We start from the raw sequence: 26,747 nt of genomic DNA, 5'->3' as shown, positions 1-26,747 counted from the left end.
AATTATTAACAAGATAATCGACCTCTGTTGGGGTAGCGTTCAGATAGCTGCTCTGCTCTGTGTTGGTACAGGGCATTGAAGATGATAACAGTGGGTGGATTATATTCTTAAACTTAGTTACAGCGCTTTCAGAAAGACATCTACTTTGATAAAATCTACTCTCCACCGCTGTGTAATCAATTATTGTAAATGTAAATGTTATCAGGAAATGATCAGACAGGAGAGGGTTTTCAGGAAACACTGTTAAATGTTCAGTTTCTATGCCATATGTTAAAACAAGATCTAGAGTGTGATTAAAGTGGTGGGTGGGTTCTTTTACATTTTGAGAGAAGCCAATTGAGTCTAATAACAGACTAAATGCCATGTTGAGGCTGTCATTTTTAGCATCTACATGGATGTTAAAATCACCCACAATAATTATTTTATTTGAGCTCAGAACTAAATTAGATATAAAGTCTGAGAAATCAGACAGAAACTCTGTGTAAGGCCCAGGTGGACGATAGATGGTAACAAGTAAGACTGGTTTCTGAGTTTCACAGCTGGGGTGGACAATGTTAAGCATCAGGCTTTCAAATGAATTAAAAGTCTGTCTTGGTCTTTCATTAATTAATAGGCTGGTGTGAAAAATTGCTGCCACACCGCCCCCTCGGCCTGTGCTTCGAGGTTTCTGGTAGTTAGAATGACTCGGGGGTGTTGATTCATTTAAACTAACATAATCATCCTGCTGCAACCAGGTTTCTGTAAGGCAGAGTAAATCAATTTGTTGATCAATTATTAAGTCATGTACTAACAGAGACTTGGAGGAGAGAGACCTAATATTTAATAATCCACATTTCACTGTTTTACTCTTTGGTTCAGATGTGGATACTGTAATGTTCTTTCTTTTTGATTGTTTATGTTTAAGTTGTTTGTTGCTGGTTTTTAGTTTGTTTTTTGTCTTTTTGGAAGCTGACACAGTCTCTATGGAGATGGGTTTTTGGGGGGGTAGCAGGAGGAGAGAAGCTGCAGAGAGGCGTGTAAGACTGCAACTCTGCTTCCTGGTCCCAACTCTGGATAGTCATATTTTGGGGGGTTTAATAAATTTGTCCATATTTCTAGAAATGAGAGCTGCTCCATCCAAAGTGGGATGGATGCCGTCTCTCCTAACAAGACCAGGTTTCCTCCAGAAGGTTTGCCAATTATCTATGAAGCCCACATCGTTTCTGGGACACCACTCAGACAGCCAGCAATTTAAGGAGAACATGCAGCTAAACATGTCACTCCTGGTCTGATTGGGGAGGGGACCAGAGAAAACTACAGAGTCCGACATTGTTTTAGCAAAGTTGCACATTGATTCAATATTGATTTTAGTGACCTCCGATTGGCGTAACCGGGTGTCATTACTGCCGACGTGAATTATGATTCACATTTTAATGCTTTATTTGTAGTCTCAGGGTGTCGTCCATCACTTGTTCGTTTACATCCCTTTCAGGAAGAATTAGCTAATTTATTAATCACTCAGTCGTTCATGTTGCGTTAAGAAGACCTAACATCCTCACTCTGGCTTACACTTAAAACTGTCACTATGGAGGAATTTGTTGACGATTGACTCATTAATGTGCTTAAACTTCAGTAAGACTGACTGTTAGGAATCTTTCTGTGATAATAAACCGTAAACTAGCCAAAATCTAAAATCATTGCTTGATTTTTTTTTTTTTTTTTTTTTGTCTTCAGGTACAGCTCTTCGTCCCGAGGGGATGTTGAATGCTCCAGCTGCCGCAACAGGCGACTCTAGTCAGGAGTCCAGCGCCCCCGAGAGGCCTGTGGGGACGGACTCCCCAGAGGTACCTGCCAGTCCCGCAGCGGCCACCACTGCGCCCATGCCTAAATCCACCTCCTCTTCCTCCTCAGGGTCATCATCAACAGTCACAGCACCTCCTCCTTCCAGCTCATCATCAGTGGAGACCTCGGCCACTTCTTCCTCCCCTCTCACGTCGTCCCCCGACTCAGAGCAGCGGAGTCAGGGTGACACAACTGGGACCCCGACGCCGACGGCCACGCCCACCTCTGAGCCCGCACTCTCAGGTAAGAAACCAGGACCGCACTCACACTCACTGTTCACATGTAAGCCTTCAGTCCAATGAGGAGGGTTAACTGCTCGGTGTGTGAGTGTGTGTATGTGTGGGTGTGTGTTCATTGGAGCCACTCCACTCAAGCAGCAGCCTCACTTCACTTTATTTTCCTTCAGCATCCTGTTGTCCTCCTCCTCCTGCTTGTTTATTTCATTTTTGCCCGATTCTCTGTGCCGAATCTTCTCCTCACATCCTCCGTCAGTCTTCTAATCGTGCATCCACTCTTCCTCTCTTCCTCTGCCCCTTTGTCAGAGTATGGTCCTCATCGGCTGCCCATAAGTTTAGTGTGTAGGCGTTTGCAGAGGTTGCTCCGGCTGGCTGACCCACCTGGACGGGGTCGGCGAGCGGCCCCTTCTCCTTCTTCTTCTTCACCTTCTTCTTCCTCTGCAGCCCCTGAGAGACAGTCGCAAAGAGCTGCTACCTCTGCCGCTGCTGCTCCTGAGAACCAACCCCGTACAGGTTACCCACCCCTCCGAGCTCATCAACCCTGCAGCAATCCCTCCATAAGGGCTGCTCCCCTGCCATTAACCCGTCCCCGCCTTTTAAGCAAAGACAGCCATGTCTGTTGTAGAGAGGCTCCAGAAAGACCCAGTCTTGCTGTTACTGACCACTAACCACACACTGATCTTCCCCGCTCTCTTATTATTCACCCCTTACTTCCTCTAAACTCCAGAGTCCAGTGTGTCGCCTCTCCACTGTTTGCTCAGCCCTTAACTCACTAATGCTCTCACTCCATCTTTCCACTTGTTGCTTGAGTTTTCACCTGCAAACTCTCCTGCTGGAGTGGCACCAGACAGTATGAAGCTTTGCTTTGGCCTCATGGCTCATGTGGTTGTTCAACCATGTTTGATTATATAACTTTATAACCTTTTTTTTTTTCTTTCTTCAATGTCATTGGATAGGTCACATTACTGGCTTCACCTGCTGCTGATGTTAAAATTAAGGTTATTTCCATCAGTTAGTGTTGCCCGTTTTGTAAATGTGTCTCGATACTCAAAAGCCGGTGGACAAACAGAAAAAATAAACAGACATAAGTGATGTTACTTACTTGAGATGAACTAAAATGCTTGAAACAAAAAAAACAACCAAATTTTCTAAAATGCTGGAGTGAAAATAAGCAAAAAAGCATCCACTTTGGAGTCCAGACTGACTCTGAAGGAGCTTCGGAAAGACCGCAGAACTATTGCTCGGTTTTCCTATTTGCAACAATTTGTGGCTTATTTAACAGTTTGGTTTTTTTTTGTCTGTGCACAAGCGCAAAGCAATAAAGTAAAACCCTCGAATCAAATAATGATTATGTAATATATGTTTATTAATAAGTATTTTTTAAGTTTGTTCTGCTTCAGTTTTAATGTGACAGCATTTAGTTAACCCGAAGAGCTTCTCTCACTTTCAGCTCTTTTCTCTAAAAATGTAGGTACAACTTTAATATTAAAGATATAAACCGATTTTTAAAAAAACACAACAAAACTGGCTTTACATAATGAGGCATCTGTTATGAAAGCTTTTATTGAACACGTTATTGTGCAGTTCAGTAGACACAATATTTAAATTGCTTCTTCTCACTTAATTGGCTTTAGTTGGTCACAGATATCTTGGAGAAGTGTGTCGTGTAGCCAGCAGCCAAACAGATGTTGTTGGTTTTTTTTCTTTTGCTGTTGTTGTTGTTTTGTTGTGGCAAGCCCAAGTAAGCACTTCTTGATGGTTGGGATTTCCAGGTTCTATATAACACGGCAGATATAAAACATTTCTTTGCACATCTGTAAAAAGCATGCATGAAAATCATGTTCTTGTTTCCGTTCAGACTTACTAATCGCTGATTCTCACTGAGCTTCCCCAACACTCTGTAAACCGATCACAGCTGTTATCAGATGAAGGAGCTTTTTTATTTTTGGCTGATGTGAAAGCTCTTTCTGCTTGGCCCTGGATTTATTTATTTATTTATTTATTTTAAACGTGATTTAGAAGTTTTTAACCCGTGTGCGCCTTGACTGTGTGAGCCCTCACGTTTGACCTCTTTGTTCAATGTTTAGTTGGTCTCATTTGTGTTCCAGATTCCCCCTCGTCTGTGGTAAACAAACAGCTGGGATCCATGACTCTTGATGAACAGCAGGGTGCGTCTTTCCCTCCCCCAACCCCATTCCCTGACCCTCACCCTGCCACTCGCTTTGTCTTCTCCACCTTCTGTCTTAACCACTTTCCCTCATACTGTCTCACTCCACTGTTTGTCCTCCATCAATTTCATGTTTTTGTTTTCTCTGTATCCACTGCTTTACTGTTCAATATTCTACTGTCCAGATGTGGATGTGTCTGACTGTTACTGTTGCTCTGGCCAAAGGATTTAATACAATTGTTTAAGAAGTTAGAGCTTTGAGTAATGTAATAAACAATATCTCCAAAATTAGTTCAACTGGATCACAAAGAAAAGCACTACTCAGACATATACATTTCAGTGCTCTCTGCTGAACCATCTGTGCAATATTTAGCTTTTTCTGAAATGCCCTACTACATCTGACATTTCTCCTTTGCAATGATTAGCATTGGTAGTCAGATTTAATGTGGCTTCATCTTTAACAGTTCAGTTTTATTTGTATAGTGCCAAAGCAAAACAATGGTCTTTTTAAGGCACATATGTTGTTACATAAACACTTCACAACAACCCTGAAAAGCCCCAATGGTTCACTCTTGATCTCTCTTGATCAGAGTGGACCATCTACACAGCTTTGTTTCATTTAAAAATAATGTCATATTCAGTTTAATTAATCTAAACGTTTTACTGTGTTGTCATTTAAAGAGGATAATTAAAAGAGGATGATGCTCATCTTAAGCATGATCAGAGATTTGGACATTGAGCTATGTTAGTAATTCTAGGCTTTAGAATATGCAGGTATACCTGTGATCAGTGCTCTAGGGTTCAACAACTTGCACACTAGTCAAGTCCCCTTTTGGCATCGCTGATGGTTGATAAAATCCTCACTGCGCACCACATAATGCACAATGTGCCAAAAAAAGGGGGTCAGAAAAATCTTTTTGTCTCATTTCGTGATGGTGGATCAGTGTAACTATTACACTTACACACATACTTGACTTCTAAGAAGTCAGGCATAAGCCTATGTGCATGCCCAGACACGCCTGTGCTGCAGATGTTTATGTGTGCAGATGCAACTGGGAAAATGGAGCGAGGCACATTCACTTTAATATGACTCTCATAATAATGATGATAAGTTAATGGATCACTGGGGAAATTCCAGAAAATTATTGCTTTGATTGGAGCTATCACTGCTCACGATCGCGGACATCATCCTCCATCGGCACACTCCCAAGCTCCACCCACCTCCTTCTGGTTGCTAGGGGCAGCCAATCAGTTACTACTAATAAATAACTTTTCTAACTACTCTAGGACAAAGGTCTGAGTCCAGAGGTATTTATAATACTTTTTATATACAACACCAACAGTATAATATCAAGCTACTTTGTGTGTACTGTATAGCTACACTACATCTGTGATTATTGGCAGTGCATACTGACAGAGATATAGCATGTAGCATCTTAGCAACAAGTCCCTCTTTGTCCTCCAGCTCAAATTTTCATCTTCCCTGGAAACCTGTTCCTTTTCTTCAGTGTAGCTAGCAGCTAACGGGTGTAATGACCCTTTAGGGCCTTTGACATGTGTGTGTGTGTTTGTGTGCGTCTTGTGTCTTGCTGTTGTGGCTGTCTGTCAATACGTGTCTTTTACGACATGTCCTTTGTGGTTTTGTCTAACGTTTGCTGCATGTTCCCATTTCTGTTTAATGTTGTTTATCAGAGGGAATGGATGCAACACAGAGTTGCATATTTGTGGTGTGTTTTTAAATGACCAACTGCACACTGCAAACGACAGGAAGAGTTACTTTTGATCAGAGTTTTAGTCTGTACAGCCAGTGCGTATCAGTAAGCCCCCCTTGCTTGTTTTGCCTGTGTGTATTCTTCTTCCTCTCTCAGTAGCAGCCGAAGCTACAGCTTCACCTGCTGATGAATCTGCTGCTGCACCAGCCAGCAGCATCCCATCCATCTCCACCTCCACTTCCACCAGTCGACCCAGTGCAGCAGAGCCTGTCCTCAGCCTGCACTACAGCTCAGAGGGAACCACCACCAGCACTATCAAACTGGACTTCACTGATGAGTGGTGAGTGATGGCCAGTGGGTGTCAGCTTCCCATTCTAGGTCGAATGTGACATTATACTTGGATGAACTTTATAATCTCATATTTATAATCCTCATATCTCCTCCTCTGTATACCTGTATGTCAATACAATAAATGACAATAAAATTTAATTTGGCTCATGTTGACCTTCAGATAATTAAGGTTGAAATGATCATTTAAATCTTCATACGGTGCTTTGTATACATTTGTATATGTTGACAACACACACCACGCTTGTGAGAATCATAGTTTTTAAGTTATCAGGCTTTTTGTCAATTTTTTTTTGACAAATAAATCAATAAGTTGACAGTGAAGACTTTGGTGGATGTAAGCCAAACTTTAATGGAGAGTTAACATGAACCCACCTTACACCCTGACAGAGTTTTATCAGAATTCATTCAGAACTTTTCGAGCTGTCTTGTTTACAGACAGAATGAAAAGCAAAGGTCTCCAGTGCAACTTCACTCATTCCATTCAAATTCAGGTAACTCAATAGGAGTTACCTTCTTATAGTCGGGGTAACTGCATGATACTTGTGTCTTCCCATATTTATTTTTTTCCTCAGATAAATATGAGTAATTTTCAAGAAAAACCACCCCAAAAGGACTGATGGTAACTCTTGTTCTTCCACTACAGGAGCAGCAGCACGTCCAGTTCGATGGGCAGTGGAGGCCCCAAAACATCAGAAGCTGCAGCTGTACAGAGCAGAGAGACTCTGTCGACAGAGAGCTCGGTATCAGAGCAGGGTGAGTCGTCTCCTACAGCATCATGAAAACGCCTCTATCTCAAACATTGTCTGATCTAGAACAATAAACATGACACAATGAATGGCTTACTGTATTCCAATCCTGATTGCGATGATATGAGTTTGCTGGCTTCCTCCGTAGAGCCAGCATGTGATGCCTCCTGCTCCAGTGCCCCCAGCAGCTCAGCAGCTCAGGTTCCAGCAGAGGGCTCCTCTGAGGGAGACAGCATGGCGTCTTCGCCGCAGGAGAGGAGTCAGCCGGAAGGTACAGAGGACAGGTCAGGGGGCTGTCGGCGAGCAGAGCCCTCTACAGAGGAGGGGCAGGAGGGCGTGGAGGGCCAGAGTCAGCCCGCACGCGGCAACCAGGACTCTGATGACAGTGATGATGATCCTATTCTTATCCCCCCCTCAAGGTTCAGAGGACAGGGGCAGAGGTGTGTTTGAGAGCATAATGTTTCTTACTACAAGTAAGAAAAACTCTGTTTGAATTGAATGCAGGTGATCATTTCGCATTCCTTAGTTCAGTTAAAAAGGGGGTGGGTGTGCTGATTTTAGAATTTGTGATGCTTTGCTGTTGACTGTTTTACTACAAATATAGATTTAATTCCAGAGGATCTGCAGTAGGAGATAGGATGATCAGGTAATGTGTTTGCATTGGAAAGTGAACGCATCTAATGCATCAGGAGTGTGACATGCTGCGGAGCATTTAAAATTAAGAGCACAACGTGATGTGCAGTAATCGGATAACTTCTTTTCTTTTGTCTTGGTTTGACGGTTTCTCTCACAGTGCACTAATAACACACACAGCCGACTGTAGAGTGCCGTGCATGTGAGTACTGACTCCACAAATGGTGTGAACAGAAGCATCACAGCTGCATTTTGTGTAGAACAGATGGAGAAGAAATGAGTGTCATGCATGAAATCCTTGCAGAAAGGAGCCAAACGAATATAAAACGGACACATTTACACACAGCGAGGTCAAAAAAGGTTTAAACAGAAGTGCCATTTTCATAAATTTCACGCTGTATGCCATCTCAGTAGATTTGAAATGAAAGTGGCAGCTCATGAGCACTTTTGGCTTTAATTTGAGGAGGTTGAAAAAAAATTATTTAACCGTTTTAGGACTCAAATGTAGTTGAACATGTAACTAAATAACCTGTCCGCAAATTATTTTTTAAAGATAAAACATCATATTTGATTTAATTTGACATGTATGGTGCCTTTTGCAGAATATTCAACTCTTTACCTTTGGAAACTTGATCAAAGTAGATTTCCTCCCCTTGGTGGCTCATCCTGATTATGAGCACAAAGCTGTCGAGCTGACTGACAGCCTCTGACTGTCGATTCACTAAGAACTTCCTTTCTCTACTGAGCAAACTCGTTGGAGATTTAGGGGGATGTATGCAGACTATTAATGCCTGACTACCTTGCTACCTCTGTGCAGACCTCCCCATGTGGGGTGGCTGTGGCTCAGGTGGTAGAGCAGATCAGCTGCTGACTGGAAGGTTGGTGGTTCGATCCTTGGCTTCCTCAGTCTGCATGCCAAGTATCCTTGGGCATGCGGCCCAAGTTGCTCTCCGATGCATCCATCTGTATGTGAATGCCCCCTCTCTCTCTTTTATTTTTCAGATCTATTCTGGTGGCTTGTCTGGTCAAAATTATGAAAATTGTATCATTAAAACATTTCTGGATTTAGCTTTGTGTACAATACTGTTACAGTGTATATATTTGGTTGAAGTCACTCTAAGGTTGAGAAGAACAAACTTTTATTGGCTTGAGTCGGTTATGATGGATCAGGCAGGTGCTTTCGCTTGCAAGTGGCTGCTTTCTCGCTTGGAGCTTGTTTGATACAATCTTGTTAATGGTTTAAAAAAAATATCCGTGTAGCATAGGTCTGAAGCATGAGACTTGAGGCAGCACTGACAGCATGGGTTTGTTTGCTTTCAGGCACGTGTATGAGTCTGGGGTTTCTTTCTTCTTTTTTGTTTTGTTTTTCTTAGACAATCAGCAGCAGCTCGTATTCAGGAGCTGTTCCGCAGGAGGAAAGAAAGGAGGGAGATGGAGGAGAGCGAGACTCAGAATATCAGGAGACCTTCAGTCAAAATGGTCTACAAAGGCCACCGCAACTCCAGGACAATGGTAAACCTCGGGCCACGCGTGTTGTATTAGTCTGAACTCATAATAATCCATTGGCTCTGATATCAGTGTTTTAACTGTTGTCATCAGACTCTGTGAAATTTGAAGAGTGCAGTTTCCAAAATACTCAATGTTCCCTTTTAACTGTGTGTAGATAAAGGAGTCGTGTTTCTGGGGCAACAACTTTGTGATGAGTGGTTCAGACTGCGGCCACATCTTCATTTGGGACAGACACACCGCAGAGCACCTCATGCTACTTGAAGCCGACAACCACGTGGTCAACTGCCTGCAGCCGCACCCTTACGACCCCAGTGAGTCCCGCGGATGTCCCACCTGAACCCGGACGATGTTTCCTCACTTGTTGACGTTGCTCTCATTTCCTGCTTTGTTTCAGTTCTGGCTTCTTCAGGGATAGATTATGATATCAAGATTTGGTCGCCACTGGAAGAATCGCCGTCTTTCAACAGAGTCCTCGCTGAGGAGGTAGAGTCAACCCACAGAAAAGAAAAGAAAAAAACCAAACCCACCGTAAAACCTTTCTTCTTCTTCTCTTCCCGTCAAGGTCATCACTCGGAATGAGCTGATGTTGGAGGAAACGAGAAACACGATCACAGTCCCGGCCTCTTTCATGCTTCGAATGTTGGCCTCCCTCAATCACATCAGATCAGGTACACACACACACGCATGTAGCACACTGTTTTTGTTAGACCAATCTCAGCCTCTTTAATATTTGCCTCTTCCTCTTTGCAGATCGAGTAGAAGGCGATCGCTCCGAAGGCTCAGGCCAGGAAAACGAGGACGAGCAGTAGCCAGCTGGAATTTTATTTTAAAATAAACACTATTTCTTCTTGCTGTATAGCACTTGAAAAATACCCGAGATTTGTACAAGTATAGTGTAGAAAAACTTCCTTTTGAAAATTAGTGTAATTTCTAGCCCCTTGTGTTTTTTAAGAAGACTTTCTTACTGATGTGTCTGTATGAGGATAAACTATATTTGTGTGAATGTAAAGGCAAGGACGTCAAAATATAAGTGTGAGGAAAAGTGGTGGCTGGTGTGAAAGTTTAAGTGCAATATTATTTTGTTAGGAGAAGGTGAGCTTTGATCAGTGTTAACGTTTGACGTTTTTGAAACTGTAGCACAGCTGAGAAATGTTGATGTGCTGCTCCGGCAGTTACGCATGTGAATACAGACATAAAGTAAAACACGGATGCTTTAATTTTCTTGTTGATAAAGAAGAAGAAGAAAGGGGGGCGGGGGGAAGAAAGCTGTGGATCTTCTCCCCAAAAATATGTTTTACAAAACCTGGAAAAAATAAAAAATAAAGCCAAATGGTATCTCAAATATATCTGCACTTGGGTTTGGATGGAAAATTTAGACTAAGTGTTTGACTTCAGCAACAGACGGCACCTGCTGACAGATACTGACAGCTGGTGTGGGTGTACAGAGCAGCTGATCTTGGGTCAAACCTGTGTCATACAGTTCTACTGAACAGCTGCTCTGTTAGTCCAAACCCAGTTTCCTGTGGAAATCACTTAAAAGTGAACCAGTGTTTGGACAAGTAATCCCTGTGACTCGTCAAAGTGATTCATTCTATAGCACCTTTTGAGATAAACATCACCAAGCGCTTAACAACAAAATCCCACAACATAAAAAAGTTAACCCACCTCAAGTCTAAAAAGATGAGACCTTTTACCTCCATGCATCCCTGCTGGGCATGTATGGGGTGTAAAGGTGGACAGGTGCTGGTCTGGTGCTCTAAAAGTGAAAAGCAGATTCCGATTCAATGGGAAGCCAGTGTAGCTGGCACAGCAATGGTGTGACATGAGAACTTGGAATATGTAGTGAGAAGCCTCGCAGCAGTGGTCTGAAAAACCTGCAGATGTTCCAAGGACGTTTTTGCTTAGACAAGTAAAAATACAATTACAGTAATCCACATGTGATGAAATAAGTACATGAATAATAATTTCCAGTTCAGAGCGTGACTCAATGGGACTTAACTTGGCAATAATTTACAAGTGATTAAAAACAAGAGTGAACCAGAAGTTTGACATGTACAAAGTGAAATCAGAGCCAAAGATTACTCCTGGCTCCCCGATAGAAACGAGCGCAGATTTAGCTCATTTTGGAAAGAAGACCCAAACAAGAACTTTTTCTTTAAGGAAGAAACACATTGAACATTTTCGTTAAAGTCATTTCACATTTATAGAGGTGATAAACTAATGTTACTGATGTCTTGAGGTTTGGGGTATCAGCTTTTATTCTTCCCTGCAGCATAAAGTATTTTATGATCCAGGTAACAAGCTGTCAACACAGCTGTAGGTGATGCTGACTGTGCGGCTTGTTTGCAGAACAAGAGAAACAAACAGCTCAGTGATTCAATGTTTTGGTTGCTGTTTGGCTTCAGCTCTCATTCACAGCAGACAAAGAATTCAAACGATGTTTTATGTAAAAGCTAAATTTAATGCAAACATTTGTATTAACACTTACTGTATATGAAAAGGTTACATCACTTCTCAGGTGTACATTTTTTTTCTTACAAACATAGTACCTGTTCAACATACGAGGTAAGACTGAAGCACCACAACTGGGCTCTATGTATAAAAAAATTGTCTCCTAATACAGAGAGTGTATAAGGTGAGGTACAACCCAGTGTACCAATGAATATTCCCTATGCTCAGGTTTCCTCTGATTCAACACTAAACACACAAACATATTTCTGACATCAACAAGATCGATTATTGATTCTGGACTTCATTTTCCTATGATCTCCATTTCTTGTTAGCTCATTCGGTCTTCACTGATAAGAAACTGCAGTGAAAGAGTACCCATTGTGTGTTTAAGTGCAATAACTGTGTTTGCCCACAGTCGCACGTAATCATGAAATACCAGGACTCCAGCCGTGCTTACAGCAGGCACCTTATTCATACTACAGATATTAACAGACATTTTAGATTTTTTGCTGGCAGAATATGTTCATATATGCAAAGTGTTATGCCGTACCTTTACTAACATCACTGAACGAAATGCAAACTGCATCCCATTGTCACTGGAATGTGCACATATTAATTGGGTCATTTAGAAGTGTGTAAATGTTGTTATACCAAGTGTCTTTGACTCTGTTGAAACTGCAGCTACTAGAACACAGAACAGCTGTTCAGTCAAACTTAATTTGACTTTGATCTGCAAACTAAAGCCATTTCAACGACTCCTTTGTCAGTGTGTGTTTTCAGATTTATTTATTTTTTTTAAATAAACATACCGTTTCCTAAACCTGGTTTTGCTGGAGGTTTCTTCCTGTTAAAAGGAAGTTTTTCCTTCTTACTGTCACCAAGTTCTTGCTCATAGCGGATCAACTGAATTCCCCCCATTATTGTACGGTCAATATTATTATAGAGTACAATAAAAAGCGCCTTGAGGCAACTGTTGTTGTGGTTTGGTTATGGTTGAACTTCCTTCGTAGTACATCGCTCTGGACTGAACAGTACATAAATATAGTAAACTGTCTCACTCCAAAGCAACTTGTTTTAGTATCCACCAATTTCCTATGTTTAAAGATATCACTATGCATTGGAAGGGAAGGCTGGAATAACGTTAACATTTAAACCTGCAGGTGATCTAGTTTTTCCAAATCTACCAGTGATGCCTCTGAAATCAGTAAAACTTCACTGTTGCAGGAGGCAAAGTGACAGGTGGTAATAATAATATTGAAAATGACTCTGGTCTATTCACTTTCTTTAAACACACCGTTACTTCCTTTACCTGCACACACCTGACCATCAACCCACATGTCTCAGATATTATTATCAGTGGAAAGTTTTTTTTATGCCTTGCAGGGACAGATTTGCAGAAGCACAACCATCTGAAGTGGTCGCATGATCTGACATCTGGCACAAAGTGGTAACCATGGGAATCTTTCCCATGCAAATTCAAATTACTGGAGTTCATCCTGTACCAGTAAGAGTGACAAAGGTGCAGGTTGTCCTGCGCTGAGTAAACATGTACCTCACAGTCTAATTCTCCACAGTGAGTGGAAAACCTGTAGTGGAGATTTACTGAGTGCAATGTTAGGAGAGAAATTCTACCTGAAAAGAGCTAATCTGTCAATAGATGCTGTTATTTTTTTTTCATTTTGCCCACTGAGGCAATTTTTCTTATTAAGCTTAAAAACATACAATAATATAATATATATAATAGCAGAAGTTAATACAATGATCAGACCAATGAAGTTACAGTAGTTAAGGCTTCCTATTAGATTTGATGCTATGCACTGGGTCCAACATCGTAGAATGAATAACGTGCCTCTTCCTGTTCGCTAATAATTTCAAGTAAGGAGTATCCACATGTAAAGAGGGTAGACTTCATCAGCGGTACCACAGAGCTCTGTAACAGTGTCAAGAGTGGGAATGCCGCTGTGTTCAGGTGGGTTTCTCCTCCCCATCCTGCTCTTCTTCACCTCTGTCATCCTTAACGATCCCCTCATCAATACTCTCCAGCCTCAGTCTCTGGCCTTCCAGGTATCTGGGCCTCGGCGCGGCCCTCGCTGTGAGGAGTCCTGCCGACAGAGCTGAACTCTCCCCAAACAGGGTGAGCTTAGCATCGCTCTCTATGGCTTTCGCCAAGCAGGAGGCGAACATGTCGAGAGATTTGTGCACCTCTGCGTGGATCTGGACTGAGGATGTGTTTTCAGCTGGGGAAATCAACAAACATAAGTCAAAGCTTTGGTAAACACAAGCTACAGTAAACAATTCTCTTGCCTGGTCCCTTTTCTTTTCTTTTTTGGTCATTTGTGTATCATGTGAAGCCTAAGGTATTTTCCCTGCTCTCTAATCTTCTGTAGAAGCAGGAAATGGATGACGGATACCTTTGGAATGCTCCACCTGGTCTTCAAAGGTGACTGAGCTCCTCCTTTTCCCAGACGGAGGCCCATGGTGCTGCGCGAGGGAGGAGCCATCTGTGGAGAAGTTATCCAGCAGCATCACATCTGTGCCTGTGTGGGAAAATAAAGAGGATCATTGCAAGTTAACTGCAAGCAGAACTTAACAGAGATTGCAGGAAAGTTGCAGTAAAAGTCATCTTCATACCATATGGCCAGAAATGTACACACAAAGGTGGATCACAAGACATTTGTTTGTGTTGAACATGACACCACTTGCCCTCCCTACAGGATCAGTTAAAAACATGAGCTGGAAAACAAAAAGGCTGCCCAACAAAGAAGAGTATGATGCAGTAAGGTTTGTAAGGCTTTCAAACTTCATCTTTACAGCTTTGTTCTCTTTTAATTTTAAACTTAACTGTAGAAAAAAAATTGAGACAAAAAAAGTGCTGCTTTTCTTTCTAGAAACGCATAAATTCTAAATCAAAGTTAGGCGATGCAGCATGTTTTTGGCATAATTGGACAAAAAGTTCGCAATAAGCCCTCAGTATGTTCTTAAATGAAAAGGTATTTATGTAGGATTTTTTTCTAGAGTGAAAGTATTCTGGAACAAACGACCAGGCGCTGAAGGGATTTCACCCATAGGAGCATGCCTTCAATTCTATTTGAAGCCAAACAGCAGTGATTCACTGTGTTTCAGTCTGCTGCAGGAAAGAGCTCTTTTAACAAACTCCACGGTCTGGTAAGTTTCTGTAGGCTGATGACTGTTTGACAATACTGTATGTTTATGAAGAATCTCAACTGCTCAATTAGCTGTCAAATGCTGCTGGAAAAATGTAAATATTCTTAACTTTCAGAATACCTTCAGTTTTTCTATCATCTTAAAAACTTAAGCAGATTATGGTGGCCAATCAAACACTTTTGACATTTTGACCAACCTTATAAACAGTGCATTGGTCTTTGATTAGTAGTTGTTGATCAATGGTCATGAGAATTTACATATTAATGATCATGGAACTGACCTCCCAGCCCATTGTTCCTTCAGTGGTGCTAGTTTCAGTCATTATGTAAATGTACTGTTTATAAGATTGGGGAAACCTGCAGTCGGCTGAGACTGAAGAAGTCACTTGGATGAGTGACGAAACATTTTGCCCACTTAAAAATTCTACGTCCAGATGAACAGAATCAACCTTTTGAGGGATGTTTCATTTTATTCATGAGTCTGTAGGGATAAAATACACGATAATCCTACAATCATCAAACCGCCTCAGTCTCGGGGTTGGGGATCTGTAAAGTCTACATAGAAGAGATAATAATAAGGTACACATGACAAATGGTCATTTTTTTCAGATCCTCATCTGCATCCAGGGTTTACCCAACCTTTTGACCCTTTGGCAGGTGAAATAGGCTCCAGCACCCCTGGACTAACAGACATGCATGATAATATGCAGGGTTTTTTTTTTTTTTTTTTTACTAAATTAAAATTTTTCATACACTTATAATTTTTCTGCAATGATTATTGAAGTTAGTCAACTCCCTAAAAAAACGAATTGAAACAACAGTGTTGTGGACACAAAAGCTCACAACGCAGGCAAAAAGGACAGAGGAGCTGCTGAAAGATCAGCTTCGGAAATGTATGAATTTTAATTAGCGGGAATTTCCAGAAGATGCACTAATATCATGTCCTGTTAGTGTAAAAAAAAAAAAAAAAAAAAAAAAATGGACACAATGGTAAGACAGCTTGTGCTACATCTACACGTACATGGGTGTTTTGGTAAATATGGCTTTTCTGTGTATTTGCCTTTCGACCACTGAAAAACTCCTGCCAGGATGAAGTTTTTCCAAAATCTTAGTTTCTGCACTTAAATGTGGACATCAGACTGTGCACCGTTTTATTAGTACATAGTACATTTCTTCACGCTTAGGGTTATATTGCCACCTGTTGCTTTGGCATGCTCTTGGCAGCACTTGAGGATTGCTTGGAGTTTTTGATATGAAGCAATTATTTCCCCCTTTCCGTGTGCAACTTACATGAGTCCTGAGTGAAACTGAAGCCAGTGTCTCCTGTGCTGCTTCCTGGGGCCAACAGCTGTCCTCCACCCGCGAGCATGGCAGTCAGGTGTGGGGACATCCCCAAGTCTGAAAACACAAATTCTCATGAGATCATCACATCCCGCAGGAATATAAATCTAAACCAGCCTTATGCATTTACGAAAGATAAAACCAGCAACATACAGACACACATCTGCATGACACAGAGAGCCCCAGCTATAGTCCCACCTGTGATTCTGTTGGAGATGCTGAAGAGGCGGGACGTCCTTTGGCGCGTGGCAAATGACTCTCTGTAGTACCGATCTCCAAAGCACATCCCCAGCAGCTCCTTCCTCACCGTTTTATTCCACAGGCCATAGATGAGTGGGTGGCACACCGCGCTGCAGAAAGACAGCCACGCTACCAGAGTCTCCACCCACTGAGACACGCTGCCCTGACCCCACAAGGCCTCAGTGCCCACCACCCCAACGTATGGCCCCCAGGTCATGAGGAAGGTGCCAATCACCACTAAGATGGTGACCAAAGCCTTGCACTGACTCCCTGCGTACACGAGGCTCCGCCGACTTCCATTAGAGGAAGTCGAGGTGCTCGAGTTCTTACGCCCGTTCCTCTGGGCTCCAGTGGAGTCGTCCTGGGCCACAACAACAGTCCCGCAGTGAACTTTGCGGGCTTTCATGCGGGCTACGCGGAAAATGACACCGTAACACGCCAGCATAATGAAGAAGGGTGGGAGGATGCACCAGGTGACCCAGAAGGCCGTGTAGCTCGGCTCTCTGTGCCACGACGCCACGCACGTCCACTTGAAGCAGTCGAACTCAAAGGAGGACCAGCCGAACAGAGGAGGCAGGCAGCCTACCAACGAGTGAAACCACACGTAGGCGATGACGACAACCGCCCGGTTGCCTGTGATCTTCATGGGGTAGATCATCGGGTAGAGCACGGCGTAGTACCTGTTGTGAGGAGACATGGGCATGATGAAGAAATCTGCACAACAGGAACTCAACACCGTCCTCCAGGGAGACTTTTGATCAGAGTAACACACAGGCTGCTGAGATTGGAGTCAGTGATACAAAAGCTAAAAGCTGCACTTTTCTCTCTCCCCGACAATCCTGTGAAATGTTTTCCTAAAAGCTGCAAACAGAAGAGAACAGACGGGCTTGGCAGAAGAACAAAAACAGGCTCTGTAATCTAAAATTCCCAAAGGATCCTGAGGATAATTAGGTGAGCAGTGAGAACAGCAGGAACTGTGCGCTACACAGAAAATTTACAGTAGCTCTCGGTAGCTCTGCGACACCAGACAGAATTAAAACAGTATTCAACTGCAGCAGTTTAAAAGTAGCTCCAGAAAATCTGAAAGGCAGTGCATGTGGATAAGAAGTTTTAATAAGGGCTGAAACTTTAGTGTTAATCTCAAAAGTCATTCAATTGTTGATTATTGGTCTGAACATCAGATTAATCATTTTAGGCGTTTTCTAGCATTTAGGAAAACAACAGAACAGCTGCTAACAATTTCCTCGAGTCCCAAAGGTGTCTCCTAATTGCATGGTTTTCTGAACAAATAAGCCACAACCCAAAGAATTTAAATTTGCAATCAAACAAAACATGGATACATAGAGAAAACCTCACAGCCGGAGAATGTTTGATGGACAAATAATGGGGCTGGAAGTACATTTTCTGAGATGGTATCGTATGTTACTGTATATTTTTTGATTACCGAAATTAATTAACAATTCTCCCCTTCTTACAAGCAAAGCAAAATAAACTAAACTTTGTGTCTGAATGACCATTTCAGTTTGTTATTACACAAAGTACTTGCGCAAAATATTGGCAAAATACGATCGAGTCTAAAAACTGGAACCAGAAAATGAAAACTAGGAAACCCCACATATCTAAGATGGTTTTTTGTTGGAATAAATAAAGTGCCTTAAAAGCCCATGCTCATCACCTGATCAGAGAAATCTACAGGAAAATACCACAAATTAAGTCTGTGTTTAACCTCTCTTATTTACAAGAGTGTGACGTTAGAGGGAAATGCACCAAGAGCATTTTTTTTTAAGTTTATTCAGCATAACGTTCATCTGAGCTTGAAGTGGAAAATTGCTAACCTTCAGTTTCCTATGCTTACTGTAACTTTACTGTCTTGGTTACGTCCAGCTTCAGGACTTAAATCAACACTAAATTTCATGCTCTAGTCCATTTGATGCCAGAATTTCCCAACATCTGGGATAAATTAATAATATAGTGATGCATTAATCAGCTAAATCTTTCTCAGAAATTATCAGAGACCAAAAATGGGCTACAGGTTCTCCACTGGAGGGAACCATATGTCCTAATGTCAGTAAGGGCTCACTTTTTAAAAGAATTCAAGTTAAATGCTTAGATTATAGGGCTACAATATAATACAGTATAATCTGGCACTAACCTGTCGATAGCGATAGCTCCGAGGGTGAGCATGCTGGCAGAGCTGATGAGGAGATAGAGCAGGGCGGTGAAGTTGCACCACACCACCCCAAACATCCACTCTCTCTTTGCTGAGCTCACAGCTACAAACGGCAGCACCAGCACGGACAGCAGCAGGTTGGACAGAGTCAGGCTGAACACAAACTTGTTGCTGGGTGTGAGCAGATAAGGCCTGCGATAAAGGGTTGCCACAATCAGAAAGTTCCCCAGGCAGGCGAGCAGCGTGATGGTCACAATGGAGACTGACTCCAGGGCAGCCAGACCCTCGCCATTCCCCACTGTGGTACAGTTCCTGCTGGTGTTCATGGTGAGAAGCTGGGCCACCGGACTGGTGAAGGAATGGTGGGGGACTGCTGAGGAGAAGGCATTATTAGACAAAATAAATTGCCAAACTAAGACAAAGAAAAAAACAAAACAATATCATGAATTACAGCGAAAACAACCCTTCAACCCTCAATCTACATTCATGCATTTGGAACTCAACTCATGGATTTTACTATTTTCTGCAGCACAAAAACTAATAGCAAAGACCAGGGACCTGTACTATGAAGCAAGTTTGATAACATACGCAGGATATTGTTATCTAGCTTTAGTTAGCCCATCAAAAGGATTCGGGCTTAGGGTACCGTGAAGTAGTCAATCCAGGATTTATCAAATCTAAAGCGTTGGAAGCATCTGTGCAATCAAAAACATGCACAGGTCATTTTCAGAGGTTAAACACATAATACAGCTGCTGCAGACAAACTATCAATAGTGTTTAACGCTCTGTGAGTAAAGAATAAACGCAAAAAAACGAATTCAAACTAATCTACAGCCAAGTTCAATCCCCAAACAGATGCCCTGGTTTGACATCAAATATTTATGCTTATAGAGCAAAAACAACAACAAGTTGCAGAATTGTTTACAGCCAACAAAGAAAACTAAAATTACAGAATAAAGATGCATCTAAGACTAAATATTAATTACAGATGCTCTTTAGAGAAAGATAAAGACCTCATATCTTCCTACTACCTACGAGCACAAAGGGTGCTCGTGGTAGGTAGTAGGTGATATATTCCAGAGAACTAACTGGTCAGGACGTGGTTGAGGTCTAATCTTGATCATAACCTCATCTAGAACAGGTTAGGACTGCAGCTTATCCACGGGGCTATACCGCAGTAAGAAGTGAACTGCCTTCACAGTCGAGGGTAAACTCTGAAGTTACCTGGATTTACCCAAATTTTGCTCCATGGTACAAACTTTACATATTTATAAAATATGTATGCTACATATGAATACTAAATAGTGAGGGTTTTAGGTAAAGTGGTACACACACGTATCGCATTAAGGTTCAAAGTACAAAAGTAAATGTTTACAGATTAAAAAGAATGTCAGAAATAAAACTAGCAAACACTGGTTACTGTACCACCTCCCACCATACGTGTTTATGTACTAGCAATATAACTCTACTAATGTATAACAATAATTCCAGCAACAATTTACTGCAGTTTTAAAAAAACTATAGAGGATTTGAACACTAGATTTCACCACGTTAAAAGACTCTGTTTACAGCCAGGGTAAACTTTTCACTATTAAACAGTCTTCGGTCACAGTTAAAGCATTTCACTGGTGGAAAGCATTATCTTTGCACATTATTTCGCATCGGAAAAGCGTAATTGTTGTTAAAGCTCACTATTTTGTTTCCCTGTTAGTGTTAACCTTTTGATTTAGCGTGAATATGTAAGTAATAAAAATACAAAATAAAACTGCATCTTGCACATGTGAAGAAAGTGCAGCACGGTGAGTTAGCGGTAACGCTAACATTAGCTAAAACTACCGTTAGTTAGCCAAGTTTAGCCGAAACTTTCCCCCATTGTCCCCCCTGAAACTCGGCTCTCTTTTTTTTGACCTGCTTAGACTCAGCGCTGCGGCTCCACATTTTCACTCTCGACGGGGATAAAACGTCCATCTTACTCCTCTGTTTCCACACCACAGCCCCAGAAGAGAGAGTCGAGCCAGGGAAATCCCTGAAAGTCAGTCGACATTGTTCACTTTGGTAATGTCTCTCTCCTCCGCCGACTCACAAACGGCCAGCTGCGGCTGCAATGGCGTCCTCCTCCCCATCCACCTCCCACCTCAGCTTCGACTCCCTCCCCGAGCAGTCTCCTTCCGTACGTGGGTGGTCGCTTAAGAGCATTGTCTTGCTTTCATATTGCTTACGTTATTTAGCCGTGTGGAGTTTGTGATCAAATCGTCATGACAAGTGCAGAACAACTATAAAAGTATAGTGTATTCTTTCGCGGATGCCACACGCACCGTGTGCGTTTATAATAGTGTTTACAAAGCCATGTGAATGTGTGCGTGAGTGTTTACTTGATGACAGGCCGGCTTGTTTATGAATGAATTACTGAGCTGCATCGTTTTATCCAGCTGGACCACCCACGTAGATCATAGCTTCCCGCACTAAAACGTCACCTCCGCTTATCCAATGAAAAAACTCTGAAGGCTTCACGGCTCCATCCGATAGGGGGCGCACTCAGCCATTAACACATAACATGTTTAGTTCTGCAAGTGTAGTATATAAAGCGGTGTAATAGTGTGATTTTGTGAGTGCAGACTTTCAGCTTAAACTCAAAGGGTTTTATGATAAAAATATTGTGCATTTTTATACACTTACTTTTAAGCCTCTGAAAATGGGTAATTGAACAATTGACTGAAGTGGCTTCAAGTGAGGCCCTTGGTCACAAAATACATTTTATTAAACAGTATCTCAGTATCATTGGTGTATTGCAAATTCCAGATATGCACTAAACATTTACAAAATCAGTGGGAGTATTTTATTTATGGATTAAACTCTAGTTCTTCATCTTCACTGAAGTTTTAAAGCAGCTGTGGTGACACATCACACAAGAGTGAAATAAGAACTGTGAGCAATAAGCGAGTCCTGGGAATTCCTGGGTTCTCTGCACTTTGACACACAGACCTACTACACATAAACAGAAGAACACCACAGCCCCACGCTCCCACATGGCAGCTCTATCCTGAAGTTAAAATATGACAGCATTGCAACAGTCTTCTTTGAAGTCATCCCATGCCACAGAAAAGCTTAGTCCCATGCTGATGTTAAAACTTCAGCATGGGGATCTGTGGCGTGTAGTCGGTCAGAAGAGAAACAATGAGGCCCTGAAAGACAGAAGACAATTGTGATGGTCAGTTGAAAGAAAATTAAACTGGAGTTAAAAGGGGATTAAAACAAACTCAAACAGCACATTATGTGTTAACATTTCAGCCCACCATGATGGTCCATTTTCTATTCTCTGCCTCCGAAAAGACGAGAGAGCGGGATGAGTAGAACACCTGATCATCCACCTCCTCCATTTTCCGAGGGAGACAGTGCAGGAAGGTCCAGTCTGACTTGGCCACACTTCCTGTCTGCAACAGAAGGGCATCAAACCACGGATAAGTGTTATCATCCATGTAGTGTAAGGATTTTCAGGGATGTGATTTGTTATATATTCATGTATCATTAATACATATATACACATATACACACCCACACATATAGCAAATAAATGATTTTTATCTGAAAAATATTAGTGTTTAAAAACAGGTAAAAAGGTGAGAGTAACTACTTGGCTGAAAGTAATGTCCTTCTTTACCTGCATAGAAATGTGGTATCCATGGAAGTCTTTTAGCCTCTTTTTCTTCTCCTCTTCCTGTCCCATACTGACCCAGGTGTCAGTGACCAAGACATTGCTGTCACGGGCAGCCTCCATGGGGTCAGAGGTCAGAATCAACTGAGTACCATGCTGAGACAGAATATAATATTATTTATTAACATTAACCTTGGCAGAATACTTGAAACTAGAAGACATTGATGGCAGGTTTTAGAGGACCTCACCTGTTTGGCGAGCCTGTGTGCCTCTTCAGTAACGCTCTTGTCTGGCTCGTACCCCTGAACACAAAGATATGACTTTATCTTACTGACACAAGAAGTGCGCAGATAAGAAGCTCAAGGCTGACTGCCTGCCTTTAACCTCAAACTACACAAAAACACATAAGATACAAAGACCAGAGTAAGAGAGAGATCACATGCATTCAATAGCGCAATAAGAAACCAACCTTCGGTGTAGCAACCTTAAGATGAACTCCGAGTTTGGCTGCAGTCATCATGAAGGAGTGGAGAACATTGTTGCCATCTCCAATCCAGCTCACTGTTAGACCATTAAGGGATCCGTAATGCTCCTGGATTTAAAGAAAAAAGGTACTGCATGGTTATCAACTAGTGCATTAAAATTGCAGAATACCACAGGGTAAGAGTACCTGTAAGGTGAGGAAGTCAGCCAGAATCTGGATTGGGTGATACAGATCTGACAGTCCGTTAATGATGGGGATTGAAGCCTCCCTATCTAGCTCCTCCAGCATCGAGTGCTTGTAAACACGAGCCAAGACAACATCACAGAATCCAGAGAGAACCCTGTTGTGAAAGATCAGACATGCACAAGGACTTTGTGGTTTATATACTGAGCCAGGAGGGAAATCTGGTTGAGAAAAACTGTGTTTCTTCTTCAGCAATTACATACAACAATGAAAATCATGAGGAGACTGCTATAGAAAAGGTTAAAGCCTGCAGCTGCTTTTATTTTCCTGAGATAAACCAACAGCTCACCTGGCTGTATCTGTGCAGCTCTCATTCACTCCCAGGTGGATGTCCTGTGAGGTAAGGAAGCAGGGGTGTCCACCCAGCAGAGCAAATCCTGGAGTTACAAGATTAAGGTACTTTTAGTTTCCCTAAAAGTCAACTAGTGCTTTAAAAAGTGTACTTAAAGTAAATGTGCAGGCAGGAATATATAGAGGAGTGCACACTAAGGGGAGTGTGGGGGTGGTGGAGAGGGGAAATGAGGAGTGCTGATCAGTGTTTTGGTGGGGGTTTGTACTGAAAGTCGCCTTTCAGCAGTTCTTTTGTGACTACATTAACAATGACTGCACTGAATGGCATTAGCTGGGCTCCTGCACAAGGATAGTGTTTTTTAATTTATGTAATTATTGACTTAATGACCTTCCATGCAGTTAGACACCACTGTTAAAAGCATTGCACTTTTAATCCCTATAGGTAAAGCTACATTAGCATGTTTTCATCAGTGAAATAAAGCAAGCATTCATTCATACATGTCATCTATGTAAACAAAGACTGACTTTGGCCTGATGTGACAAGACCATATTACTCACTGTAGGGTGTAACTGTATGGATCTATGCCAATATTAAGTCAAGAATGATTCAGTTAATACATATAAGTAATAAAAAAGCTGACTAAGAAATAAATGGCTACAAAGCAAATATTGGGATGTATAATTGAAAGAGTAATTATGGAAAAACTTCAAATTTCTGCCTCTGAAAAAATAAAACAAATAAAATTTTTGGGTTATTATCAAAACATTGTGTAAGTTACTAATTTCGCATCTTGACATAGTTAACTAAAAAAGTCTAAATTGAACGAAATAACTTGAAAATTTTAAATTAAGGTTAAGAAAATTCCAAATTTCGTTACGGTCGTCATGAATGTGTGAAGTTATATAACAAAAATGTTTTTGTGTGTGTTTTGTTGTTGTTTTTCCAATTCCATTATATGCATAAAGAAACACACATCAAATTTCAGAATCACTTTCATTGCTCAATTTATACACGACAGCAACCTAAATCTGTGACTTACGGAAAAAAATGTTGTTTTTTCAGTGGTGGAAGCAAGTTTCCATTAATTTAACATAATATTAAATAAAAAAAGAATGACTATTAGAAAAAAACCCTGAAACATATGAGTAACCGAACACATGAAAAATATAAAGATACACAAGCAAAACAAAATGAAGACTTTGGAGTGGCCTAGTGTAAGTCCTGACCTGAATCCGATTGAGATGCTGTGACGTGACCGTAAAAAGGCGGCTCATGCTCAAAAACCCTCCAATGGGGCAGAATTACAACAATTCTGCAAAGATCAGCGGGCCGAAATTCCTCCACAGTGCAGTAAAAGACTCATTGCCAGTTATCGCAAACACCTAATTTCAGTTGTTGCTACTAAAAGTGGCCCAACCAGTTATTAGGTTTTATTGGGCAATAATTTTTTCATACAGGGTCATGTAGGTTTGGATTTTTTCCTCTTAACAAACACCTTTATTTAGAAATTTCATTTTGTGTTTACTTGTGTTATCTTTGTCTAATATTTAAATTTGTTTGATGATCTGAAACATTTAAATGTGACAAACACAAAAAAATAGGAAATCAGAATAGGGGGGCAAAAGCCTTTCCACACCACTACATATAGCAATGAAATATCTTGCCTCTGTCAAATCCCATACCCTGAGCCACGTCATGCATATGCTTACATAGAAAAACTGACACCTGTTTCTGTGGACATTCTTGTTCTGGTGCTCCTCTTCTCAAATATCATTGCAATCGACTTTCCTTGTAGAAGAGGCAAATACTGAAATAGAAATGACTCTTAATTACACATCCAGAGACCACAGAGTACACCAACTATAAGTACTGAAGTTTTGCAATTAAAGTTAAATACCTGTTTTTCGTGCTTGATCCGATGCTTGAGGTCTCCGGAGACCCACAGCAGCTTCTTGATTTCATCTGAGCTGAAATCCTTCAGAGTCAGACAGCTGCGACCTTTTAAATTCACCGAGCCGAGGCAGGCGGCTCCGGCGCTGGAAAAGCAACAAATATATTTTATCTTTTATCACCCGCACCCTACTTTCACAGCTCTTCTTCCACATTCGGATTTATCTTACCCAAACGCTCGTGCTGAACAGCTGTGCAGAGATTTGAAATATCTGGAAAGCGGGCTTTTTGCAGAAGACAGCCTCAGAGGCATGGTGGCTCACGGTAAGTGCAGCGGGAGCGCAATGCTATGTGGATATTTCATCAGAGAGGAACAACTTCTGCATGCCTCCTGTGTTTCAGGTGTCCTGCCAAAAGTAGTTACCCCCGGCAAAAACTGTTTCCCAATCTACGAGAGCGCGCAAAAGAGGAGGAGCCACTTGCCCAGCTTCGTTTCTGTACGCTACTTGTCACTGATCTGCAATCCGCGCAATAAAGCGTAAACCTGGAAAACAACAGACTCGATTCGTGAATGGATTTTAATACTAACTTCGTGACATTGTAATGTGCCGTGCGGAAGACTATTGAAGTAACCTGCTGGGAATAGTTTGTCCAGACAAAGACGTTGATACTATGGTTTACACTTCTGTAATGCACATTAGCGGTGCTATCACGAAGGAGTTTATTTGCAAAATAAATCAGAGTATAACCAATAACCCCAGTAACTCTGGAGAGGATTTCTTCCTCCCAGCAAAGGTTATAGAGGGGTACAGATTTTATCAGGCTGTGTGGCAGCGTCTGCCAAAATGTGTGTCCTCCCCATCAATAATGAACGTTAGCAGAGTTTTTCTTTGAAAATAAATAATTTAAATAAAAAAAAACAAACAACCATATAAATATACACGTCTTTGTCAGTAACAGGGCTTTTCAAAAATTTGCAAGTCAGTTTTGGGCAACCTTTCGTAGGCCTATTCGACTCCAACATCGACACATTTTTCCAAAATCTTAGGTCACGTGGGTTTCCTCGTCAATTATTCAAATTAGTTCACGTAGTGCGCACGAACTGAAAACCTGAGTGCCTCTGAGCTAACGAGAAGATAACAATTTATTTTATAACCAACACCACAAGAGGATGGAACCAGACGAGTACAAGAGTTTGGTTGCAAATAAACTAAAAGGCGAGTATCCAGCGCTTTTCACGAAAAAAGAGAAATTTCTTCTCCGAAGAAAAGCTGCTATTTACGACATTGAAGGTAATAACAGCAACTTCGTAGCGTTTATAAACGTCATCAATACATATATTAACACACACACACACACACACAATGGCAAAATGTGTAGTCTTAATTAGTCTTAATTAGCTTGACCTTTCTTTGACCTAAACAAAAACAAGAGAAGCCATTTCAAAGCGTTTCTACTGGCCAGGGATGTCATTGGACGTCAATAATTGGGTGGGTACTCAAAAGAAACTCTATAATTCTACTACAGCTAACTTATTTTAAGATGAACACAGCAATATTTCTGTATCTCTCAAATTAATTTACTGTTGTGTTTCTTACTGAATTGCTTTTGTTTTTGATTAGGTTTCCCAGTGCGCAGTTTGTCA

At 41.5% G+C, this 26,747-nt stretch overlaps 3 protein-coding genes across 10 annotated transcripts in view; 1 reads left to right on the top strand and 2 right to left on the bottom strand.

Annotated features, from left to right (window-relative positions):
• dcaf6 (ddb1 and cul4 associated factor 6) overlaps positions 1 to 10,519 on the top strand; it is a 32,042-nt gene extending 21,523 nt beyond the window's left edge. The window contains exons 10-21 of one of the 7 annotated variants that reach the window (XM_084907568.1): positions 1,714 to 2,064; positions 2,364 to 2,570; positions 4,166 to 4,225; positions 6,093 to 6,276; positions 6,931 to 7,040; positions 7,182 to 7,473; positions 7,638 to 7,679; positions 9,040 to 9,178; positions 9,330 to 9,486; positions 9,570 to 9,658; positions 9,738 to 9,843; positions 9,926 to 10,519. In XM_084907568.1, the coding sequence (XP_084763694.1) occupies positions 1,714 to 2,064; positions 2,364 to 2,570; positions 4,166 to 4,225; positions 6,093 to 6,276; positions 6,931 to 7,040; positions 7,182 to 7,473; positions 7,638 to 7,679; positions 9,040 to 9,178; positions 9,330 to 9,486; positions 9,570 to 9,658; positions 9,738 to 9,843; positions 9,926 to 9,984 (1,796 nt within the window). In that variant the 3' untranslated portion in view covers positions 9,985 to 10,519. The remainder of the gene's footprint in view (positions 1 to 1,713; positions 2,065 to 2,363; positions 2,571 to 4,165; positions 4,226 to 6,092; positions 6,277 to 6,930; positions 7,041 to 7,181; positions 7,474 to 7,637; positions 7,680 to 9,039; positions 9,179 to 9,329; positions 9,487 to 9,569; positions 9,659 to 9,737; positions 9,844 to 9,925) is intronic. The other 6 variants (XM_084907561.1, XM_084907562.1, XM_084907564.1 and 3 more) reach the window with 6 other exon arrangements.
• Positions 10,520 to 11,360: 841 nt separating this feature from the next.
• On the bottom strand, positions 11,361 to 20,681 carry gpr161b (G protein-coupled receptor 161b). 2 transcript variants are annotated; one of them, XM_084907570.1, is made up of 6 exons: positions 20,450 to 20,681; positions 18,524 to 18,914; positions 16,330 to 17,051; positions 16,081 to 16,188; positions 14,038 to 14,163; positions 11,361 to 13,863 (listed from the first exon to the last, which is right to left on the bottom strand). In XM_084907570.1, the coding sequence occupies exons 2-6, from the start codon at positions 18,865 to 18,867 to the stop codon at positions 13,592 to 13,594; spliced, it is 1,572 nt and encodes a 523-aa protein (XP_084763696.1). In that variant the 5' UTR covers positions 18,868 to 18,914; positions 20,450 to 20,681; the 3' UTR covers positions 11,361 to 13,591. The 2 variants fall into 2 exon arrangements, with proteins under 2 accessions (XP_084763696.1, XP_084763695.1); XM_084907569.1 differs by having other exon boundaries at positions 18,524 to 18,911.
• Positions 20,682 to 21,254: 573 nt separating this feature from the next.
• Positions 21,255 to 25,568, bottom strand: LOC146370809 (ornithine transcarbamylase, mitochondrial-like). Its single transcript, XM_084908860.1, has 10 exons — positions 25,333 to 25,568; positions 25,110 to 25,248; positions 24,938 to 25,019; positions 23,210 to 23,297; positions 22,864 to 23,017; positions 22,663 to 22,785; positions 22,442 to 22,495; positions 22,200 to 22,349; positions 21,835 to 21,972; positions 21,255 to 21,723 (listed from the first exon to the last, which is right to left on the bottom strand). Exons 1-10 carry the CDS (start codon positions 25,413 to 25,415, stop codon positions 21,664 to 21,666), a joined length of 1,071 nt encoding a protein of 356 aa, XP_084764986.1. The 5' UTR covers positions 25,416 to 25,568; the 3' UTR covers positions 21,255 to 21,663.
• Positions 25,569 to 26,747: the final 1,179 nt, after the last annotated feature.

Source organism: Perissodus microlepis, chromosome 16 (genome assembly GCF_051167445.1).
Source record: "Perissodus microlepis isolate ML-2025 ecotype Zambia chromosome 16, ASM5116744v1, whole genome shotgun sequence".
In the NCBI taxonomy this organism is placed as follows: Eukaryota; Metazoa; Chordata; class Actinopteri; order Cichliformes; family Cichlidae; genus Perissodus; species Perissodus microlepis.
The sequence above is the reverse complement of the archived record's forward strand: the minus strand, read 5'-3'. Positions and strand labels throughout refer to the sequence as shown.